Below are 24668 nucleotides of genomic sequence, written 5' to 3' on the forward strand. Positions count from 1 at the left end.
TAAATCATTAGAAAAAAATTAAAATTAACAATGGTGCATTCCAAATTGTAGCAAAAGTATTTGATAAATTAATCTATCGTTGACTATGTAATGTTTTGCTGTACCAAACTCACTTTCTGTTTTATACATATAGAAAGTAAATAATATAATGTGAACTCAGTTACTAGAGGAATTTTTTGAGAGAAGTTCTTTCAGTGTTATTCAGGCTGCCTGGAACTCCCAGCTCCTGCCTCAGCCTCCTCAGTAGCAGGACCTACAGACCAGCTTGACTTAATTCTTGGGAGTGGTTCCTAGTGGTTTCGGTTTCATTTTTCTTACTTTTCCCTGCCCTGCAGAACAGAATGCATCGCAGCTTTGATCTGTTGTGTTGCACCAATTGCTCTGTACACTTACAGTTTTGTCCCACTGTAGAGCAAGTTAAAAGATGAGGCAGTTTACCTTTCTCTTGCCTAGTGCCCCCAGTCTAGGCCAGGAGGAGTTGAGGACTGCTGCTCACTTGGTCTACTGGACAGTTTTCCTGAAGAGTATACTGCACATCTCTATAAATAGACATCAGAACAATTTCCATTTAGTCTGGTAAAACTATAGTCTGAACTAATGGCCGCATAACATTTTCAGTGGAGGATTTCTGAATGAACGGACACAATGGAGGAAAACACACATTTATCACACACGTATTCTAACCAAATGGAAGGGTGGAAGAAAAGGTAGTGGTGTGGTTACTGCAGGCATTAGCAACTTCGCACGTTCGACAAGCACAGATAAACAGCTAAGAGAGTGTAAGTGCCGCAGCCCGTTTAGAGGAATAGGTAAAGAGGCTTTCAAAAGAATTGTCCTTTAAATAGCCCAAAGGAAAGAGCCCTGCAACCACTCACACTGCTGCACTGGAGGAGCTGTGTGACGCAGCTCACATGCATAAAACCTAAGTCAGCATAAGTCATGTTTTATGGCTTGCTTTGATTGCAGACTTTTTTCTTCCAGACTTTAAAGATCAAACATTTTCTGACCTTTCCTTTTTTCGTTTTTGGTCTTTGAAATCATTACGGCACTCTCTCCTCCAAATATTTCTTGTAGTAGGAACTAAGGAGACAGAGTCAGTGGGCTAATATTGTATACTCTAAGGCCCCTTTTCACAAATCACCCATTACAATTTACAAACATGAAAGAGGGAGAAGGTTTTTTCAAAATATTTTCATACATAATGCTTCCAAATAAATGACTGATTTTCATGTAAATATCCTCAATATTTGTAACAAATGCGTTTGAGTTTTGCTTTGACAGAAACATTTAAATTTTTGCATTCTGCTATTGTGTCCTATCTTAATTTTATTAGTATTAATAGTAACGTGTTTTTAAGTGTTTGTTTCTAAGCTCATGAAACGATAAAAATTTGGAGAGGAAAAGCGTTCACCCAGCATCCCTCTGCACTTACATGTTCACTGCATCTCCACGGCCTTCTTCAATTACCTTCATAAAGATTTTAGATAGCATCATGGCTGTGTAGTGTCATTGGTTTTCTACTTAACCACTTTGCTGGGATTACAGACATGTGCCACCACCACCTGGCCACTCAAACAATTCTAATGTTACTAAATTGTTCTCTAAACATTTCTGTTAACCATGTCATCTCTGCTTAAATATCTTTTCACTCATGTTTGGTTTCATTCACTGCATTACAAATATGACATGAGTAATATGTGTAGATACGTATTCTTTCCTACTTTGAGCTGTTAATGTATACTATTGTGACGATAGAGCTGCCCATGCAGGGTCTCAGTGTTTTTCACATTTGCATAATGTCCAATTGTTAAATTCTAAGGGTGGTGAAATAATTTACTTCTCCAGACTTTCTGGTGAGGTTTTCCTGTTCATATTTCAAGTACACTGTTACTCATTTGCTAATTTAGTGATTGTGTAATGTGTTTTTATATTTACAATTCCTTATTTTTATAGGCTGAATATAATAAATTCATGTTCTTTTGAGTTTGTCATGAATCCTTAAACTTCCTGTTCATGTTCTTTGGCCATTTGAGTGGGCTAAGTTGGGACATACTGGTTTGCATTGAGTTCTATACATTCTATTTCAAGCTTTAACTCCATTTAGAGAATATTTTCTCTATTTGTTCCTTCTTTTTATAACTTAGCTGATTTGCACCTATTTTTAAAACTTTTATTTGTCTGAGTCTATCGTTTTCTTTCTCTTTGGACATGTGCACATATATTTCATATACTTACATGTTTTCCATACTCATTTGTTTCTAAGCTTAAAAAGTCACTTTATTGTCCAAAAGTTTGATGTAAAAGTTTAATACAAGTGTCTGTTTTATTCCTTTTCTTTTCCCTTTTCCTTTTTAATATATCAATGTTTTTAACTTTTTAAATACAATCCATAATTTATTTATCATTTATTATGAATTATTTATAATGATTTCCTAACAACTAAAAAATCTTGGCTCAACTGTATTTATTAAATAATTCGGCCTTACCAACCAATTTGTAATTCTAGCTAAGCAAATGTTATATTATAGTACCAAATAGTGTCATTACTGGGATCTCCAATCTTGTTGCTAAGTTGTTAGAGAGTTTCTATTATAAAACGGCTGAGTTCCAAATGATGCTGCCTAGGCAAAACGCATCATTCAAGTAGCATGAGAGTGTGGTCCTCCCTGTGTGAACTAGTGGTTTAAATAAAGCAGTTTCTTCCTATTTTCCTTGTACCTGTGGCTCGTCTTCTACATGAGATGCCCCTGCCTCAAATGGAAACTGCAGTTTCATACGTGGCGTGGTCCTGTGAGAACCCTTGACTTGTGCAAATAAATCAAAACTACTATTTGTCATTGAATTTGCGGCCCAGCAGGATGGCTCAGTGAGTAAAGACACTTGCCACCTAACCCAGCAAGCTGAGTTCAGGCTGCGATACCGAGGTGGTTGAAGGAGAGACCGATTCCTGCATGTTATGGTCCAACCTCCACAAACGTGCTGGGGCATGCTTGTAGATGAAGCATGTTTACACACATGTATACAAACACAAACTAGTAAAATGTAAGAAAAAGTACAACTGGATCTGACAGATAGTAAAAATGAGTGTCACAAGCTCTTTCCTGTCATTAACGATAAAGTTATTTGCTTTCAAGTGTAATTATTTTATATTGAGGTAAACATATAAAAACAATTCCAGATGTTATTTATGAAGTGTTTTTATGAAACTGTAATAATGCCTTATTAAGAGCAACTTTGCTTAATCATTTTGATGAATGTCATTATCTCTTTTTAATTAATGAATTAATTGTTATGTACATGTGTAAGTACTTCCATGAATTTGTGTACGCCAGTTACAAGCAGGAGTTCAGAGGGGGCATCAGATACCCTGGAACTGGAGTTACAGATGGCCATGAGCCACGGTGTGGGCACTGGGAGGCTAACCTGGATCCTTTTCAAGAGCAGTAAGTGCTCTTAACCACTGAACCATCCTTCTGGCCCCACCATTGCCTTTTATCTTTCTTTTTTCCTTCTTTCCTTCCTTTTTTTTTTTTTTCTTCTTCCTTTTTTTCTTTAAGAGAAGGTATCCTCACCATGTGGCTCCCTGCTAGCCTGGGTCTTACTTGTATACCAGGTTGACCTCAAACTCCCAGACCTCTGCCTGCCTCTGTCTCCCTGCCTGCTAAGTCCTAGTAAAGATGGGGGCTGGCCCCCTCCCATTCTGACTTTTGAATGCAGTGGTCTATTTAATCAATTATGACACTTTTCTGTTCATGTAAGTTCTAACTCTAAAGAAAACATGAGCTTATTTTGACAGATTTCCCTTCAGCTTCATCACAACACAACAAAACGTAGTTCACGACGATCTGACCTCTAAGTTAAATTTAACACAAGTAAAGAATTACATTTTATCAGGGGATAAAAACAGTTCAGCTTCATGCCCAAAAGTTCATCTTGAAACTATAGATGACATTCTAAAGTGACTTAAGATTTGCTAAATTAAATATAATTAAAGGGAGATGTGTTAGTAGTTGCTTGTAAAATTATGTTGCAGTTTCTCTCTTAACCTGAATAATTGAGACTGAACTCATATTTATTTAATAACATTTACAGCACAAGAACTAAGCAGTATTAATCTATTTTAACTTTCTAAGATAATCTGGCTACCTCCCAGCATAAATCTCCAAGATGCTTGCTTTTATGTGTTTCTCTCCCGCTGCTCTCTCCCGATATCTCCTGGACCTCTCCTTATGCCTGAATCGCCACTTCTTCTTTCTCTTCTCCACCACTGGTTGGCAGGAAGTCTAGCCCTATCCTCTTCCCCTGCTCAGTCATTGGCCATCAAGCCTCTTTATTGATATACCAGTGATCAATTGGAGAGCCATGTTTACACAATATTGAGACCGGAGATTCTCAGAACAAGGATTACAGCCAGATATGGGGTAGGGCAGAGAAACCAGCATTTGAGTCTTTACCCAGTATACAATAACATTATGCCTACAGTGATGCATAGTTATAATTAATGAACACGTATCAACAATATAGAACTGAATAAATATCACTGTTGTAAAAAGTGTCACAGTCATGTGTACCTTAGCATTAAACCTCCAGTGAAGTTAGTCGCTGCGGGTGAGAGTTTAGATTTTAAAACAAGGCATTTGACTTTCTCAATGCTTCATTAAGGTCATGACCCAACACAAAGAGCCCTATATTTTATTATAATTTTCTCATCTAGGAGATTACATGTTTGTAATCTCAGCATTCAGGAGGCAAAGACAATCCTCATTTCTTTCTAAGGTAAAGCTCCTGCCTTTCATACATGTGCTTTTTAACACATAAACTTTGAAAACACAGGAGTACATACCTTCGGGCTGTTTTTCATGACGCTTTGAGGCAAGTGCAATGCAAGGAGGAAGTTGAGTCAATCAAACATAATTCCATGAAGAACGCGCTCTGTAAGGAAACCATTCTCTCACTTCTATAGCAAGGCTTGCACCATTTTCCATCATCAAATGTGGGCAGTGAGTCCATGGACAGCCATTAAGTGATCACTGGTAGTGTCACAGCTGGTGGCATTGCTTAGCGCACAAACATCTCCTATAAGCTGTATATCCTTTAGGGATTCAGAATATCTTTTTATTGTTTAGTTCTTTGTTTTACCTTCTTTAGGGAAATGGCAAGTTTTGCTCAGAATTCAGAGCTAGCTAAAGCAAAGTTGAGCTGTTTTCCATAATTATTAGGGAGATTTTCTTGGTGGTGGGTGCTGGAGGCGAGAGTTGAAAGGGAATTCATTAAATCTCCTTCCTAGTTACGCTCTTCCTGAGTGTCAGATTTAAAAAGCATTTACTCAGACTTTTAGGCCACATGCTAGAAATTAGCCACAGTGAACCAACCAGGTGATCTATAGGTGACCAATGCAATTCTTCTCCTCTTACAGAAATAAACTTGTGCTTCTGTTTGAGCCATTTTATAAGACACAGCGTAGAATTAATTACTTGGATCACATATGCTATAAGGCTAATATGAAACAAACATGATCTGTGAAATAATATTAAACAATGGTAGTTAAGTAATTTCTTCTAGCCAACACGTGCCTTATTTCAAGATAAAAGGCAGTTAATTTTCTGCTTTTAAAGGAGACGCCAAGATTATAGTCAGAGGTGGCGTGCTGACCGTTGCTTTCACATGCTCTGAGCTATATCCCCAGTACGTGCGCATGCATACACACACACACACACATGCATAAATAAGCCACAATAATAATAGGTAATGCTAAGTTCTGATATGCAGTCTTTGTTTCTCTTTTTATGCTGTTAACCCATTAATAGTGATAACAGTGCTGTCTAGTGTTGGCTGACATTTGCTATCGACGGCCAGCCTCTGCGAGAGCTCACTTGCAGTCTTCACACGCCAGCTCACGTCATAGTTTATCATCTCCCACGTCAGTTTACAGGATAGCTTACAGTCATTCCTTGTTATTTTATGAAGTCCTGTGATTATGGGCATGTGCTGTCATACCCAGCCAGAACTGTATTTTTATGACCCCTTCCAGAAAAAAAAGAAAAGAAAAAAACGAAGACCAAAAAAAAAACTTCCTTAGTCTTTGGAGATTAAATGTATAATGATATGTGACATACATATAATGATATAAAAGTACATTATGTTCATTTTAAAAAATTGTTAAGTTGCCCTAATTATAAAATAGAAACAAGTGGCTATTATGATGTAACAACATGCACTTACAATGTTTAAACATGTATTATGACATTAAAAGAAGTAAGGAAGCAGGCATATACATAAATTAATATTTAATAAACTTTGCAATGAAAATGTTATCAATATCTGTCCTTTATATTTAACAGGTTTTTGTTTTGTCTTGTTTTTTGAGAAAGGGTTTCTCTGTGTAGCCTTGGCTGTCCTGGACTTGATTTGTAGGCCAGGCTGGCCTCGAACTCACAGAGATCCACTTGCCTCTGCCTCCCAAGTGCTGGGATTAAAGGCGTGAGCCAACATGCCCAGCTATTTAACAGTTTTAAGTGAAGGCAAAAAAGTGTATGAATACGTCTGAACACGTGTACATGTGTATGCACATACATGTACATGTATGTGAAAGCATATGTGTATGTGCAGTTATAGCATGGGAAAAGCCAATGTATTTTAAAGCCATGCAAACATTTTTTTGGCTTAAATATAAAATGGAGTTAGGTTCTAAGTTCAGATCCAATCACTAGCCGCAGTTGCGCAGTAGTGGTATAAGTTTAAAAAGGCTATATGAAAACTATGTAAATATCTTTGTTTATACATAAAATAGAGTCTGTGTTCAGATACTAGAAATATTTCATCTGTGTGACTATCTAATGCATTAGAAAACTATCTGCCAAGAGTCTAGTTCTTCCAAGAGACCCCAGGCAACATCAGCCTCATTTGTGATAGCCAGGTATACTCCTGCCAAATCTTTACAAGAAGATGGAAGTGGCTGTTGAGAGGCTCTTATACATCATGGCACTCCTGAAAGGGAGGTGTACCATGATCCACTCGGGCAGAGGTGCGTGAGTAAAAAGTTGGAGGCCAAACCTTTACATGAGTAGTGATGCAGGCATTTTTCCTTAAAGGAGATAAAGTTCTCAGATAATTCAGTTTTAAGACTCTCTTTCTGTTTCGGAAGCAACTTCGACTCAGAATTTAAAGTAAGATGGACCATGTAGGTCAGTGGTAGAACACATACTCAGCATGGGTGAGCCCCAAATTCAGCCTCCAGCACCAAAAAGATGAGAGAAAGAGAACAGGACTAAGTTACAGAAAGAAGGATGGAAGGATGGAGAACACGAGCAAAGTAGTTGAGAACTTTTATTTATGTGACAAAGGGCTTCCCAGAGAGAGAGTATGATGGAGGCACAGAGGCAGAAAATGTGGCCTGTCGGAGCCACAAATGCTTGGCAAAGTGGATGAGAGCCTGGACTTTAGGGCTGGAGAAATGGCTTAGTGGTTAAGAGCACTGGATGTTCTTCCAGAGGATCTGGGTTCAATTCCCAGCATCCACGTGGCAGATTATAGCAGTTTGTCACTCTAGTTCTAGGGAACCTGACACCCACATATAGACATGCAGGCAAAACACATTTGTGCATGAAATAAAAATTAAATAAATTCTTTAAAAAGTTGAATAAGAAAAAAAAAATAACTGACTTAAAAATAAGAAGAGGAAGAAGAAAGTGAACTTTGAACACGGCTTTAAGCAACTTAATCTCACTGTCCCAACTAGGGGCCACTTAAAGGATGTAAGCAAGAGCCGACTGGTTGGTATTTTGAAAGTGGGTGTAAATGGCCTGAAAAAGATGAGGGTATGAACAAGGCTGGTCCTCAAAAGCCTGGGAAGAGAAGCAGCAGGAGAATGCCCTGGAGCTACAGCTCTGTGAACTTCAGGATTAGTTTGACATAGGAAGTTAGAGGAAGTTAGTGAGTTGACATTGACTGTGTGCCTAAAGCGGTGAGGGTGCCGTAAGCTCACTTGCACATGGAGACAAGAGACAGCTTTATCTCATTACTGTTAGGATAATGCACTCTAGGACGGTAACTTGAGTTTTGTCTATTCAGCTCAGAAATGACTAAAAGGATTATGTAAGTGACTAGCAAATACTTGGGTGGATCTAAGCGGGACCAGAGATGAGATAAAGAAATGAGATAGAGTGGAGGAAAATTGAGACCAATGGTGTATAGGTTGAAGAGGTCACCAAAAGAGCATGCACAAAGTATTGGAAGTATGGGGTAGAATTAGGGCTGGGGGAAGAAATAGGAACCTAAGAAAGATCTGGGCAAAATGGAAAAATGGAGGTCATTGAAGGAAGAGCACATCAGCTGGGCATAGTGGCACACGCCTGTAATCCCAGCACTTGAGGAGGCAGAAGCAGGCAGATCACTGTGTTTTCAAGGACAGCCTCGTCTACAAAGGGAGCCCAGGATGGCCAAGGCTACACAGAAGAAGCCTTGTGTCAAAACAACAAAACAAAACGAAGAACCAAAAAAGAAAGAGTACATCAAACATCTGAGAGGCTGTGGTGATCAGCTGATTAGATGACGCAGCGGACATGAGAAGATAACCACTTAAAGCACGTTCAGTGGGCTCCACAGTTGTGTGATCATGGGTAGCATTTGCTGAGAACATGCTTGTGTGAGGATGTGTCACGCACGGTGTAGAGAAGGCTGAGGACGTAGCTCAGCACTTCCTTGCAGCCCTGAGAACCAGAGTTCACCTTCCAGCAACATCTAACAACCCCACACACTCCTGTAGCTTCCTCTCTTGAGTTACGTATTGCTGAAGCTTGCTGGCTTCCAGCTCAGCCAAGAAAAGGAAAGCCTGGGCTTCAGAAGGAGACCTTGACTTTAAGGAATAGGCAGAGACTAGTAAAAGAGGGCACAGATCTCTCTTGCCCCAAAATATATGCCCCCTCCACACACATACACACAGGTGCAAACAAGAAATAATGAAGAAATAAATAGATAAACAAAAATACGTATATGATCTGGACCAATGTAGACTTTATTGGCCAGGGCTGAAGCAGAGGGATGCAGATAATTAAAGTTGCTGGGTACAGAGTACTCAGTGATGTGGCTGTGCATTCAGACACAGTGCTTAAGTTCTGTGCCTCCCTGGGACCCCACTTGGCTAGGAAACTGCTGCTTGCCTCTCATTTCTTAGATTACGTGTCACTTCCTCAGATAAGCCTCTTCCAGCCCTTAGCACCAGATCGGGGTTCCTCCATTAACTGTCGTTCCCACACATGCTTCATTTTCTTCCTAGACTTTTCTATGACTTCGGAGATACATTTTTGTATAATTTATTAATATCTGCCTGCACTTTAAATTACACACTTCTTAAGAGCAGGGACCATGTAAGATTCTTATCAGCAAACAGGTAATTGTCTGTTGGCCAAAGGACTAAAAGACAGCTGGATGTTTCTGGAGCGTGGGTTACGGTCAGCTGAGGAAGATCTGAGACGTGACTAAGAGGGACAGGGGGTTCAGAGCATTTGTTTTCAAGTCACAGAAAATGCAAAATGAGAATCATCTTTGCCTAGACAACCGATTTGTACCAAGCTCTAGACTGTGGAATTAGAAGTTGGGCAGTGCTTGTGCCTGCTTCAGAGACTTCCCTTCATCCTAGACTAACCATAAGACAGAAGCTTGCAGAAAACCTCTCTATCTTACCCAAAAGAAATCCACTGGAGGCAACGAATTATCAGTGCTGGCTTTAAAAGTGGAGAGTGGGATATGACTTTCACACGTACTCTGGTGCCTCATATTTGACCATGTCCCCTGGATGGGGAGACCTGGTGGCACTCAGAGGAAGGATAGCAGGCTACCAAGAAGAGACTTGATACCCTATGAGCATATACAGGGGGAGGAGGTCCCTCTCAGTCAGTGTCATAGGGGAGGGGAGTAAGGGGAAAATGGGAGGGAGGGAGGAATGGGAGGATACAAGGGATGGGATAACCATTGAGATGTAATAAGAATAAATTAATAAAATAGAATTTTTTTAAAAAAGCTAGCATCACAATAGAAGATAGTGCATAATCATAAAAGCAACATTGTGTTTATTTTTAAGAGCAAGTTTGACAGTAATAGCAACTGCTTTTTACCCTTTTGGTTTCTCATAATTGCCTGTGAATAATAAGCTCTTACCCCAACCCTTGACATTGTTTGTTGACACCCTGAGGGCAACTAAAGACTCATATTTATTTATTGTCTTTTATTTTACGTTGTGTCTTAAGACAAGATCCTCACTATGTAACCCATCCCACCCCCATGCCTCAGGCTTCCAAGCACTGGGCCGCAGGGGTATATCACTAGTGCAGTTCTTCCTTTGACTGCTTGCTGGATACTATCTGAGGAAGCCTAGTTAGCTCTAGTTGTTGACTTGACACACACAGTACATAGTTATCTAAGAATATCTCAACTGGGCAGTTGTTTTCACCAGATCGGCCTGTGGCCATGTCTTTGGGAATCTTTTCTCGGTTATTGATTGATGTGTTGAGGTTCAGCCCGTTGTTGTGGTGGTGTTACCCCTTTGGCAGGCTGTCCAAAATTTTATAAGAAAACTGGCTGAAGGATAATAGGAGGTTCTCATCTGGGGTCTATGACCTGTCTAGCCATAGGTTCTTGGCCCCAATAATGGTGGCTGGCATGGGTTTTGTCATGTGAAGCAGGTCTAAAATTCAACCAGAAGCTCCTTGTTTGCTCTCATGACATCCATGCCACTATTGTAATGGTGGTCATGTTTTGCTGGGCCCATCATTACTGTAGCGTAGAATAGTTCTATTTGATAGTTGAAGACTATCTACAGGTTTGTATTCAGGAGGGTGAGCCCCTGTCCTGTGGAGTGTTTAGGAACAGGGAGTTGAGAAGTGTGTGCTATTCATGAGATTGTCTTTAGTTCTCTCCTAACGGTTACTCTTCCTTCTAATTAATTCCTCCAGAGCCCAAACACGATGTGAGGGGAGTAAATATGCAAATCTACCCCTTTCCTATTTATTTTATGTGTATGGGTGTTGGTCCTCATAGATCTGTGTACTGTATGCGTGCCTGGTACCTGTGCAGGCCAGAAGAAGGCATCAGAGGGCAGTTGTGGGCTGCCATGGGGGTGCTGGAAATTGAACCCAGGTTCTCAGGAAGAATAGCCAGGACTCTTACCACTGAGCTGTCTCTCCAGCCTCAAGATTCTTTCAAAAAGTGTTTAGTATTCACTCTTGAGCAAAATATCAGTTGATAACAATCACACAGAAAGAGCAATTTAGCTTTTTTCTCCTTCATTTTTTAATGAAAGATAATATTTTTGTGTAGATATGTGCTGATACAATTTTAAATGAGTTGAATGTTTAATAGTTCTTTTATTTTTATTCTATCTTTTGACTAAATGAGATTTACACCAAAATTAAAAACTAAATTCTACTACTTTTTAGGCATTCTGTGAGTGTTTTATTGAATTAAATATAAATTGCCTCTGAAAGATAAGTACCATTTTTATGTATGATATGATGTTTAATCTTATAATAATTTACTTATGAAATGTCAAAATAATTAGTCCTTTATATCATGGGCACAAAATTTGGATTGTTTCTCATTTCTGTCTACTACAATGGTTCCTTAATAGCAAACTCATATGGTGGCTAGTATCAACCATTTGTCTAATGACTTTTAATTGTCAGAGAGGTAACATTGGTGTATAAATGTTGAATTCATGAAACAGCACCCCTCATCTATTATAAGAAGGAGAAACTCAGTCGTAATAAATCATGGGGCATTTGTGCATTACAAGTTGTCAGTTAGTCCAGTGGGTTTTGATCCTAAACTGCATCCACTTGAGTGGTTAGTTTGTTTCAAGGAGAGCTAAAATGATGAATGGCTTGAAACTATAGGAAAAAATAAAGACATCTAATGTAAATACATAATATTAACCTGTGTTTTAACGTTTCATGTTTTTAAGATAAAAATAACATTTAGCATTGTTATCAAATGGTAACTCTTAAGTATATTTTCTCCAAGCCTTTCCTTAGCATGTTGGATGTAGTATACCTTGGACGTTAGGAGTTCAGAATTCCAAGTTGCTTAGCAAATGTTAGCCCTGAATGCCTTCTGCTGACAGGAATCTGCATTGTGTCAGTTTATTTCTAGAGCTATAAAATAATATAATGTGTTTATATAGTTATATTCATTACTTTTGCGCGCGCACGCACACACACACGCACACGCACACCAAAACAGCTGACAGAAGCTTTAGTAATTTGTTTTGGTTCGTGCTTGTAGGGGAGTTCAGTCTGTTATGGTTGGAAGGCATGGCAAAGTGGCTGCATCCCTGGCAGCAGGAATGTGAGACCCAGGCGATTTGCACCATGGCATACCAGGAAGTAAAGGGAACTAAAACCTGGGCTGTAACCTTCGGAGACCACTTCCAAATGCCTTCCGTCTTCCAGCTAGGCCCCACTTCCCCAAACTTCTGTAGTCAAAATACTTTTCAGAGCTCAGGTAATGGATAAGAACGGTGGTCCCACAGTGCAGTTAGAAGACGTGGAAGTACCAGTCTATACAGTGCCTGGTGCACAGCACGGTCTAAGGAAATTCAGTGCCTACTTTTGTAGGTTACCCCTGACATTGCTGTCTTATCATGAAAACCATCAGCCGCTATCTCTAGCTAAATACAGCATACAGTCGTAAAGTTGACAGTAGTTGTTACGGGCTTAGAAGTTGATTTCAAACATGCTTTCTCCTGGTGCCTTGGCAGTCAAGAGTACTGTGGTCCATGTTACATGTTATTGTTTTGGTTTGGTTTTGTCTTTGGTTTTCTGTTGTTGTTGTTTTGGTTTGGTTTTAAGACATGTAGGCCAAGTTTGCTGTGAGTTCTCTGGTGTGGTGGAGAAAGCACTGAACGTCTGATTTACCTGCCTCCCCGTCCTCCTCCGAGTGCTGGCACTACAGGCATAGCCGCCAACCCCAGGGTATAAGCAGTACAGAGTGCATCTGGGCTGTGCACTGTATCATTTCTCGTTGCTGTCTGTAGGCTGCAAGGCTCTGAGGACATAATTACTAACAAATAGGCACAAAAAGCGTGGTCTCTGGACCACGGGCTAGGTTACTAGGAGGCCTTGTATCCAGATTTTATTTCCAGTTTATGTCTGTCCTTAAAGAGAGACCCTCAGGTAATTCACAAGCTGCACAGAGCCTTTATCTACTACTATTGGACCAGCATGTACAAAGAGAAAACTGTCTAACTGTAAAAGAATGAGGTGACCAGTAGCGACAACCATCACCTTTGGTTTTATTGCCCAAATCATGGTTTAGTAGGGAGCCTGACACATCTGTGCTCGTATGCCCTTGACCACACTGTGTACCTGAGGGAAAAGAGTAGAGTCACAAGTGGAATAGGTGGGGTTGTAGACGGTGGCCATGACTTGCCTACTAAGAGCCAAACAACAACCTATGGCAGGTTTGACTCTTGTGTTAATTATAAAGTTCCCAACTACATTAAAATAGTCACCACAGAGAAAGTCCTAAAGACACGTTAAAAGCTTATAATGATATAATTAGTATTAAGAACCTTTTAAATAAAAATGTGATTATAAACAAATGGAAAACTTCAGTAATGTTACATAAGACTTGTAATTTGGTAACAGCTGATTCTGTAATATTTAACATATTTTACTTTTTAAAAGACATTAATTGCATTTCCTTCTGTCTGTCCCCTTATCCAGATCCATATCCAGAGAACAGAAGGGTGTGACCATATGACTTGTTCACAGTGTAACACTAATTTTTGTTACCGATGTGGAGAGAGATACCGCCAGCTCCGGTTTTTCGGAGACCACACATCAAACCTCAGTATATTTGGATGCAAATATCGCTACCTCCCAGAGAGACCTCATTTAAGAAGATTAGTTCGAGGGTCAGTCTGTGGTGAGTAGCACACACTCTTGCTCTTGGATGTCTTCCTTAGGGGTCCATGAGTGGCGATAGAAGGGTCCCAGCCATGAGAATCCGGAGGACTTGCTGCGTGCCAAGGGTTTTAGTGAGGCCTTTGCCAAAAAGCAAGAGGAGAGTCACTCATTTTGTGAGCAAAACTGAAAAGCTAAGATGGTTCACATGACACTCTTTCCTGATCAGCACTTCTGAAACACTGGGTGCAAGCCAACTGGTAACAAGAAGAATGCCGTATTTATTTTTGCATGAGCATTAACAGGTCTTGAAACACGAGGATGCTCTATTTGATTCATTAAATACAGTCCAGCATGAACAGGGAACAGTGATGAAAGAACATACACACATCCGGGAGCCTTATAAACTGATGTGTATAATATCTATAGAGATGAATCGTTGTGTGTCTTTGTCATTTTGCTAGTTATCAACAACTAAGTAGATAATGGGACAAGTATCAAAGCTGCCAAGTGCATGTAAGCCGAAGCTTAGTTACCAACTGTGACTACTTTGTGAATCGTCCTGTAACCCCCTCTACATCAAACACACAGGCCCTATGCTCACACACATACAAAATGCAGGCAGAAACATACTAAATACCTGCTCACATCAAGTCACCTGGCTCCATGCCCTGCTTCGTCCTGTACAGTTTTTCTGACCTCAGCTGACTTCCTGCCATAGCCCCTGGGCAATGTGTTCACTGTGAGTTTTCCTCCTCTTCCCACTGCGTGGTACTTGAGCGTTTCTTCTTCTCACAGGTATGAGAACATTTTCCATCTTCCCCACATGCTTTGTCTTGTTCATAAGAATGTCTCTGTGGCTCTCCTCGGCCACTTCACTGTTGTGAGTCACTCATCTGTCAGGAATCATGATGGCCGATCTAGAAAAAGTTGGTAGTTAAAATAGATCTGCAATGCAGACTCTTCATTTTTAAGTATGTTTCAGTCAGTGGAAACTAGCATGGCCACCCCCTGAAACCAAATGTGGTCATTATTAAAAAAATAATAATAAACAAAAAAACCTCAGCTGAGTTTTAATTAAACATACTTTTGCAGAATCAATACCATCCAGTAGCCAGTTGATTTTAATAACTTCTAGTATCGTCTGTTCCTTTATTTGCTTGTTAGGTAAAAATTACAATGGTAAAACCAGTATTTACTTGTTGCTTCTATGGACTTTGAGGATAGCTACGATATGTAAGGAGTATTTGTAAGAGTCATGCCATGAGGGAAGATTGCAGTTGTGAGCATCTGCAAATCTATCTGTGGAGAACAAGCTCAGACCAAAGATCTCATCTCTCCTGTCCTTCCTTCTTCCAGTTCCAGTGCAATCTTTATTCTAAATGACCTTTGCTTTGACCAATCCTTTTTCTTTCCTTTCCTTTCCTTTTCTTTTTTTAATTACTCTTTTTGTTTTTCTGTCTAGGCCTCCTTACTGAGGGAAGCTATTTTCTGCCTAACTTGTCTAATAACACTTTGGTTGTATCTCTATTTTATTTTTTAATTAAATTTATGTATGTGTGTGTTTGTGTGTACACACAGGTGGCCCATCTCGTATTCAGACGTATGTGTATACAACACACGTTTACATACAATTAAGCCAAGGTAAACCCGACACCATAAGGAGCAGCTGGCTTAGAGTAAGTTTCCCTCCCAAACATGTTCCAGCCTCCAAGCACAGCTATCTCTAATTGGTTTTGATTGTTAGTTCATTTGTCAGCTTGACAACACAATTTAGACACTGCACCCCATTGGAGGGGTCCCCACCTCTCTTATCCAACTAAAACAGGAAAATGGACCACTCCTGCCATAAGAGAGGGGATCTGGATTATAGCTAGCCTTCATGTATATTACCTCATGTGTTAGTACCTTGAAGTGTCCTCGGCCAGAGGCAGAGCAGGCAGGCGCTTGCCTGCCAGTCACAGCCCAGCATGGAGAACTTGGTCTTTGTTCTCTGCACCACAGGCAGCCAGCACTCCCCGGCACTTCAGGATGATAAAGGCCATCTAGGAAACAGGCAGACTATTCAAGAAGTGGTACTTTCAAGTGTTTCCCAAAAAATTTAATTACATGTGTTTATTTACTCTGTGTATGTGTTCACTGGCATTCATGTGTATATGCCAAGGCATGCATGTGGGCCTCAGAACCCAACTGGTAGAAGTGAGTTCGAGGCCAACCTAGTTTACAAAAGCAAGTCCAGGATGGCCAGGACTGTTACACAGAGAAACCCTGTCTCAAAAACCTTAAAAAAAAAAAAAAGAATAATTCTTTTTTAAAAAGATTTATGTATTTATTATTATGCATACAGTACTCTGCCTGTATACAACACCTGCAGGACAGAAGAGGGCATCAGATCACATTATAGATGGTTGTGAGCCACCATGTGGTTGCTGGGAATTGAACTCAAGACCTCTGGAAGAGCAGTCAGTGCTCTTAACTTCTGAGCCATCTCTCCAGCTCCTTAAGAATAACTCTTTTCTTATCGCTTAATAGCACTCAAATTGTATGAACAAGGGAAATGGAGTCTCCTCGAAAAGTTCTTTTGAAAAAATAGTCAATTTAAATAAAAGAAACAGGGGTCTAGAGAGATGGTTCAGCAACTAAAAGCTCTTGCAGAGGCTCTGGGCTCAGTTCATAGCAGCCATAGACCTGGGTTCAGCTAGATGTGTCTGTGACTCCAGTTCCAGAGGATCCCTTGCCCTCTACTGGTGTCTATGGGCATTGCACATACATGGTGCACAGACATACATGTGAGCAAAACACCTGTGCATATCAAGTAAAATTAAATAGCAGGCACGGTGGTGCCTACCCATAATCCCAGCACAGTGGAGTTGGATACAAGATGACTGTGAGTTTGGAGGCCATTGGGCTGTGTAGTGAATTAGAGGCCAGCTTTAGCATGACTCTGTCTCAAAACAAACAAACAAACAGGTAAAAAGAAGCTGAAACCAGAATTAAAAGACTTCACATTAAAAATACGTACCATCATAAAATTTTAAATTATAAAATGAGTTATTCTGAACTACTGATTAATATACAGTTGCTATTAATATTCAGTGTTGACCGTGTATGCTCTACAGAAAGCATTGAAATCCTTAAACAGTTATTTTCAAAAATGTAAAGCTATCGTGGCATGATAATGCCCACCGAGAGGCCCAGTGTGCTCTGGAAGCATGCTGACCCTGAAGCAGGAGGACATGAGTTCAAAACCAACCTGGGCTATAACACCAGGCCTTGTTTTAAAGGCAAGGGTAAGGAGCGAAAGAGGAAATTAATTGTGATAATAATATGGACACCTTAAAACTGTAAATCAAATCGAGCAGACTGAAGTCTGCACTTGGGAGGCAAAGGCTCAGGGATTGAAGCATCAGGCCCAACATAGGCTACCTAAAAGAGTAAGCCAGCAAAACAGTACATCTAGACAGACAATCAACGGCTTATTGTAATAGCAGAAAATTAAATCACATTTTAAATTTGAAATATTTAAATAAGATACAGCTTATAGATGTGAAAATTATATTTGACTATTGAAAATGGTGTTGTAAGAGAATTCTTATTGTTATTGTCCTTGGAATAAGAGTAAGCATGCTGACCCCAGTCAAAGCAGTCTTGAGAAGTAGACCTAACCACGCCCTACATGGTCAAGCTTATTGCTCCTTGAATTCCCTGACGTACAGGGAAGGGAAAGTCGGTGCTGTCACTTGGCAGTTGTGTTCTGCCGCTGTGAAGAAAGTGTCTTGATGGATACTTTAAGAGGAAATATAACTAAAGAAACTGCCATGTGCAGGGGCTGGGGAAAGAAAACCAGACCCTTAAAATATATAAACCTCGATATACTGTGTTGTAGACGCTGGAGCCCAGAGCTACTGCGCACAAGCAGCTGTGAGATTTAGTCCTGCTTGACTGAGTTTTGTCATCGGTGTAAAGCAAAAAAAACAAAAACAAAAAACCCAAAACTCGTGATTGGGCAATGTGTTATTACACTGACAAAAGTGGGCAATGTGTTGTTACACTGACAAAAGTGGGCAATGTGTTATTACACTGACAAAAGATTCACGTCTACGCTTAGTAGATATTAAACTATTTTGTTAAGTTTTATATTTAAAACTTTTTCCATATCTAGTCATCGAGTACGAAAAACTATTTTCAAGGAATTAAAAAGTTTGGTTTTTTTTTTTTCTTTTTTCCCTGCCAAACTCCCAACCAGTGGCTGAGTTGGTCATCTTTTCTTGTGCCGTCGCTATCCTCGGTCACTACTCGTAACTTAGAGAATGGGATTGCTGTGTGATTCTTAGCTAGCTGTGTGACTACCGTGGACTTTTCCTCCCTTTCACACTCGCTGTAAAGCTATGCCAAGTGTCCAGCAATTGCAGCACAGTGACAAGGGCACGAGTAACTGTCCCGGTTTTGTCTGTCCGTGCCTTTCAAAGCCATGGGGATTCCACTGGTGGCTTCTGGGCTGCAGTTACATGTGGCAATGGTGATTATCATCGCAGATCAGTTATTCATTCAGAAGAGAAGCCACTGGTGCTGCCGAGTGTGACGTTCCTCCCAGCACTGAGACTTCGCAGAGTGCTTCCTTTTAAAGTTTGTTTCGATGATTCACTTGAATAACTTCCAGCACATTATTTATTCAACGGCAGCTTTCTCTAGCAGTTGTCTTGAGGCATGCCATTTGGAGTTGAGTCTATTAGGTGGTCATAGGATTTGCCCCTTTGCCTAGGAAGTAAATAAAGCATTTCGCTTAGGCATGGGCCTGGTCAGATACAGTCTGTGGTCCCTACCAGCTCTCCAACATTGTGAGCTCAGTAGACTGTCCGCTGCATGCTAGACTATGTCACTGAATTCTTATTCTTCCAATGCTCGAACATTGAAAGTAGAAGAAATCTAAAAGACAAGCAGAAAGAACAAAGCATGCCAGTATGAAAGATTATAATCTTTTGGTCATGAGGAATAAATGACTTATGGATGTTTTGGCATATGCCCAGGGCTTTGTGGCACTGTGTACTTAAACTTCAGTGGTAGGTTACAAGTGGGTATCAGTTCTTCCCTTGCCTTTCATTGTAACTGTACTTCTTTAAGAATTACTGCCATTGCTTGGAACTCAGCGCTGAGACCCTTTAAATTCTTTACCTCTGTTTTTCAGCCGGAAAGCTCTTCATTGCGCCTCTCATCCTAGTTTTGGGATTGGCACTAGGGGCCATCGCGGTTGTAATCGGTAAGAAACACGTGGCTTACTTGAGATTAGAATTCTCCCGTGGCAGTAGAGGCATTGGGTGTATATGTTACGGTACGAGTCTGTCAGGGAGTGTGGTTTCTGCTCTGTGCCGTGCGTCAAACAGCCACGCAGAGGAAATGTTTCCTACAGGATGTGTTGATGAGGCTCTTTAACATATAGACATACATATTAAAGGAGTAGTTTCCAGACTGTGCATGATGTAGCCAAGTGTGAAGACACACATTGCTGGATCAGTGTGGTGGCTGGGCCCATGGATTTATGTCTCTAAAAAGTCCCCAGATGCTGCTAATGCTGTTAGCCTAGCCCACAGGCCGCACTATAAGAAGCACTGCTGAGGAAACTCAAACTTAGATGTTCTGGCTAACATGTTCTGGGATGCTTTTGCTGAATTAAATGATTTTCCCCAGGGAACCTTCTCTTTATAGGTAATGAATGTGTAGGATAACATTCCAACGTACCTCACAGTCAAGTCACTGGAGTCCGTTGGGACCTTTAAATACACATTATTATCTGTTCTCTCAAGTAGAGGGAATCTAGTCTCAAAGATCTCAAAATAGTTAGAACTTGGAGCTGTATACTCTTTTGTTTTGTTTTGTTTTTCGAGACAGGGTCTCTCAGTGTAGCCTTGGCTGTGCTGGACTCGCTTTGTAGACCAAGCTGGCTTCGAACTCACAGCGATCCACCTGCCTCTGCCTCCTGAGTGTTTTTTTTTGTTTGTTTGTTTTTTTGTTTTGTTTTGGATTTATTTATTACGTATACAGTGTTTTGCCGGCATGTTGGCCTGCATGCCAGAAGAAGGCACAAGGTCTCATTACATACGGTTGTGAGCCACCATGTGGTTGCTCAGAATTGAACTCGGGACCTTTGGAAGAGCAGGGAGTGTTCTTCATCTCTGAGCCATCTCTCCAGTCCCACGTTTATGTTCTTAAACAAGATGTTATATATACTGACTGATAATGAAATGAATATCATAGTGCGCAAAGTATAGGACCACGACCATAAAGACATCAACACAAAGCTAGCTGGTTTGCTAGAAGACGTTGCTTTTTATTAGAGCTTGTGTGACTGAGAGTGATAAAGGGGACAAAGAGTACTACAGAGAAGTAGAAAGAATAACATCTTATAAAAAATGTTAATAATTATTGTTGTAAATAGTTTGCACATAAGTAAAATTGGGAAATTTCAAATATATATACATATATAATGTATGTAGATGTTATCTGTACACACACACACATACACACACACACACACACACACACATACACACACACACACATACCTCAGCACTTTCCTCCCTAATTGCCTTTATTTTTTTCATCCCTAGGTTTGTTTGTATTTCCTATATATTGCCTTTGTAAAAAACAGAGAAAGCGATCACGGACAGGTATGCACTGGTAATCCACAGAGGATTTCACATGACGTCAGCCGGTACCAGGAGGAGCCGTGCAGGATGGTACACCGTCTGTGAGTCGGATCCTTTAAACACCTAGGGGAACTTCTGCCATCTTGTCTCCTGTGCTTCTCTGCAGGCCACAGTGCCTCTAGCTACGGTGCACTCCCAACATGGTGTCCTGTCCTTTCCTTAAACAAATTGCTGCTTTTAAAAAAAATGGTCACTTTCATTAATTATAGACATTTGTATCATAACTCTGACCTTCGTGGTTCTTGGAAGAAACTATTTTGAGACCAGGGTATCCTCGTGTGTCTTGAGGACACCTCACCGGAGTGTTATCTGGACTGTCTGGACCTGTGCTTCCTGCCAGGCTGTCAGTGACACTGGTAAACAAAGCTGAAGTCCTGTCTGTCTCAGCAAACAAAGCCACTTTTCAGAAGATAAATCAGAGTTCACCAAATGCACATGTTGTCGTCTGTAGCCCAAATGGTATCATTCTTTTGTTCTTTGGATATTGTACTTGCTTTTTAAAAAAAAAAATCTCAGCACCCAGAAGGGAATTAATGAAACTAAATTAGTGAGACGAACCGTGAGTTACTGGTGCGTATGTATAAGGATGTGAATGTGTGTATATAAACACGTGCTAAACCAGGCTCCACAACCGTGTGCTTGTCAGTTTCTATGTCTACTTTTATACAACTGTTCAGTGATGGTTATGTTTGTGGGCCTAACTTGGTAATGTACTGAATTAAAGCCAACGTCAACAACAGGTCGTTTCCATGGTAACCCTGTCTGTTTCTTGCTCTTTCTATGGTCTCTCTCTCTCTCTCTCTCTCTCTCTCTCTCTCTCTCTCTCTCTCTCTCTCTCTCTCTCTCTCTCTCTCTCTCTCACACACACACACACACACACACACACACACACACACACACACAGATAGAGAGATTTATGTGATGTCACTCCAAGATGAACCAAATTTTGTAAACTGACAAAACTGAAAGGATGGTTTTAGAAAGTCCCCAAGTTTCCAACACTTGATCTTTTCAGATTCCTTGGATTTTGACATATGTACTTTATCCTGACAAAAAGCCCTCCTGGGAAAATTTAATAAAGAATTTCTCTTGCTTTGAAGAAAACTGCTTAAACTTTTAATTTAATTCCCATTCTGCTCATTATTTAATTACCACCTTATAATACTAGTTAATTCTGCTTTAGGTCAAGTTTTTAAAAATTATTTAATGTTCTACTTCTTTTCTCTTTTTTAAATTTGTCTCCAAGGTTTTACAAAAATAAACACTAGCTTTGAAGGATTTTTGCCTGTGTTTACTACTCAGATGTATACTTCGCTGATGTCTCCTCATAGAGAGAGATAACTTGAAAACAGCCTTTTATGTACATAGTTTCATCAAAACATAAACTGCTTTTGGAGAAGAAAATATTTTCATGAAGTTCTTTTGAGATGAGAAGTCTTTGAGAATAAGAAAATGGAATTTAAGTAAATAGCTCTATTCCCTGGCTTTTATCATAAAGTTTATCAAGAAAAAAAAAAAGAAGTGCTAAGAAGCCTAAGGCTTCTGTTCATCTCTAAATTCTCAAAATTAGCTACTTGCTGTAAGTGCGTGTTTGACTTGAAGTCGACTGTATGATAACATGCACATTTATATGGCTATTTCATGGCGTCAGATGTCAAGGTGTAAGAACTTCTTACCCTTGTGTTTCACTTTAAAAAGTTCACACCTGCGAAGAATGGTCCATGTCTAAGCTAGCATGCTTGTATTCCTTCTGAGTGATAGAGAGAAGCCGGACAGCTTCCTGCTAAATAGTGAGTTTCTGATGAAGAGAGCGTGTGGCACTGATTACGTTTCTAGACCATGGTGCAAGGGAGGAGCAGTGGCCTCTGGTTTCACAGATTCATCTTCCTGTGCCTTCAGCCAGCCATCTGGCAAGTGTTTGCTGAACCGCTTAAGGTGTTCTAGTCTTAGACCAAAGGGATGAGAACTTCTCACCCAAATGCATGTCTCTGCTGTAAAAAATGCTTAATTTTTAGAAATTCGTCTTTCCTGGACTTGGTTATCAGTTTGGCTAGATGTGGGTAAGATGGATCTGTCTGTGTACACTGTGTGCGTACAGCTGTATGTCATTAGTAACATGCCATGGTCATGCACACCACCTGAGTGAACAGAGGCTCTTGGGTCTGAGATTGTCTGTATTCTTGGGTTGCTTTGCCTGTTGTCTTTGGTCTACTCAGGGATTTTTATTCTATTCTTTAAATAACTTAGCTTTTACAGATATTTTTATATGATTTGAAAAAAAATTTCCAATATGTGAGTTACAAAGTGGTTATTTGTTACCAGGAGAGGTTGTTTCATCAGAAGTTGGGAGGGCGCACACTGCGCTGTGCAGGCTTCTTGTGTGTAAGTGCATAGATCTATAAAATAAATGTATGCATATTTCTCTTTTAAAAGAACCTACAACCAGATACACACGTGTCCTTTCCAAGGTAGTAACTTAAAAGTAATTATTTGTGAATATTTTAGTAAGTCTCACAAATCTTTAAAAGAGTTAAAAAATTAAAAAAAAAATGTGTTTCTATGTAAGTGCCAACTTTGAAAATAGAACAGTTGTAACGTTTAGAATAAATTCTGAAAGCTCCTTTACAAAATGAAGTATACATGTTAAGTGTCTTTATCCGTGGCTTGTCTTTATATGTTAGCATTGTAAATATATACATATATATATATATGTTTCTGTGTAAAATCACACCATCTAGAACTATAAAACACAAGGTCCTCTGCCTATCTACCCCTTCTTCTCTTGGGGTAACTATCAATGGCCTCATATTTGTCCTTCTAGATGCTTCCTTCAAATGTACAAATAAGTGTGTGTCTGTATGTGTGCATGTGTGCACCCTTGTGTGTTAGTTTCCTATAAATAGAATGACATCCTTTGCTGTGACTTCTTTTCAAGTTTTTAAATACTAGAAAAATACCTTTCCACAGTGTTTATATCCATTTGAAAATTACTGCCTACTCTACTGAGAGCTGTGTTTTAACTGACTCCCTCTTCCATTGAATGGGAAACAAGATGGTCTTCATTATCACAAACTAAGAATCTTATGTGTCCATATATTTTGTCACCTACTATGACCATTTCCATGGGATTCTGATTTTTATTTTTACAAAAAATATTTGTAATAAAGATTTTTAAGACATAGTCAGAAAATAAGACCATAAAAACAAGACTCTATTTGTGAGCAAACAACATAGAGTGCCCAATTTTAAAGCACATCTTCTTTTTGGGAAACTTCTTCCTTGAAAGATTAGCCAAATACCTTGCTGAAATTTAAAAGAGAGCAAAATCTGCAATAATCTGTATTTTCGACAGTCTGAAAAAGGTAAGTCAGTGTTTGCATTGCTTCCTTTTAACTTTAGTACTCAAGCCAAAGGAATAGTGTCTGTCACACTGTCTAAACCATTGATTTATGAAAGGTAGGAGTAAAAAGGAAAGGGGTCAAAATCCATAACACAAGCAACATCCTCTCCCCACCTTTATGGTCCAGCACTTGGCCACTTCCTGTCTTCTACAAGAACAGATAGGAAAACAATCAAAGACAACTTAATAGCAGACATGTTACAACATGGTCTTCCCTCTCCCTCTCCCTCCCCCTCCCCTCCTCTCCCTGCTTCCACTCCGCTTCCTTTCCCTCCCCTCCCCCTCCCTTCCCTGCTTCCACTCCACTTCCCTTCCCTCCCCTCCCCTCTCCACTCTGCTGTGAGGTCAAGATTCAGTAGTACCCTTCGGGAAATACCCAACTCTAATACTGTCTCAGTCTCAGGACCCTACCTGAGTCTTTGTCTTTTAATTTCACTGCCCAGATACATGGCCCAGTGTTTTCATAATACTCCACACTTTGTAGTACACTGTCTGTCCCTATGTTAGTTCCACCCGTGTTTTTGTCCACACCTCTGTCGCCCCCAGGGAAGAGGTGAGGCAGATGGGGAGAGACGCTTACTGTGGTCTTTGGAGCCTGTGTTTCTGGCTTTTCTCAGATACCTGTGCATCTCCCTTACCGAACAGATGAGATTGTTTTAACATCAG

At 40.0% G+C, this 24668-nt stretch overlaps 1 protein-coding gene across 1 annotated transcript in view; it reads left to right on the forward strand.

Moving 5' to 3' along the window:
* Rnf217 (ring finger protein 217) overlaps positions 1-21381 on the forward strand; it is a 103667-nt gene extending 82286 nt beyond the window's left edge. The window contains exons 4-6 of the mRNA XM_051164625.1: positions 13719-13920; positions 19084-19155; positions 20504-21381. Of these exons, the coding sequence (XP_051020582.1) occupies positions 13719-13920; positions 19084-19155; positions 20504-20577 (348 nt within the window). The 3' untranslated portion in view covers positions 20578-21381. The remainder of the gene's footprint in view (positions 1-13718; positions 13921-19083; positions 19156-20503) is intronic.
* The last annotated feature ends 3287 nt before the right edge of the window (positions 21382-24668 follow it).

The sequence above is a fragment of the Acomys russatus genome, chromosome 21, assembly GCF_903995435.1.
Source record: "Acomys russatus chromosome 21, mAcoRus1.1, whole genome shotgun sequence".
NCBI lineage: Eukaryota > Metazoa > Chordata > Mammalia > Rodentia > Muridae > Acomys > Acomys russatus.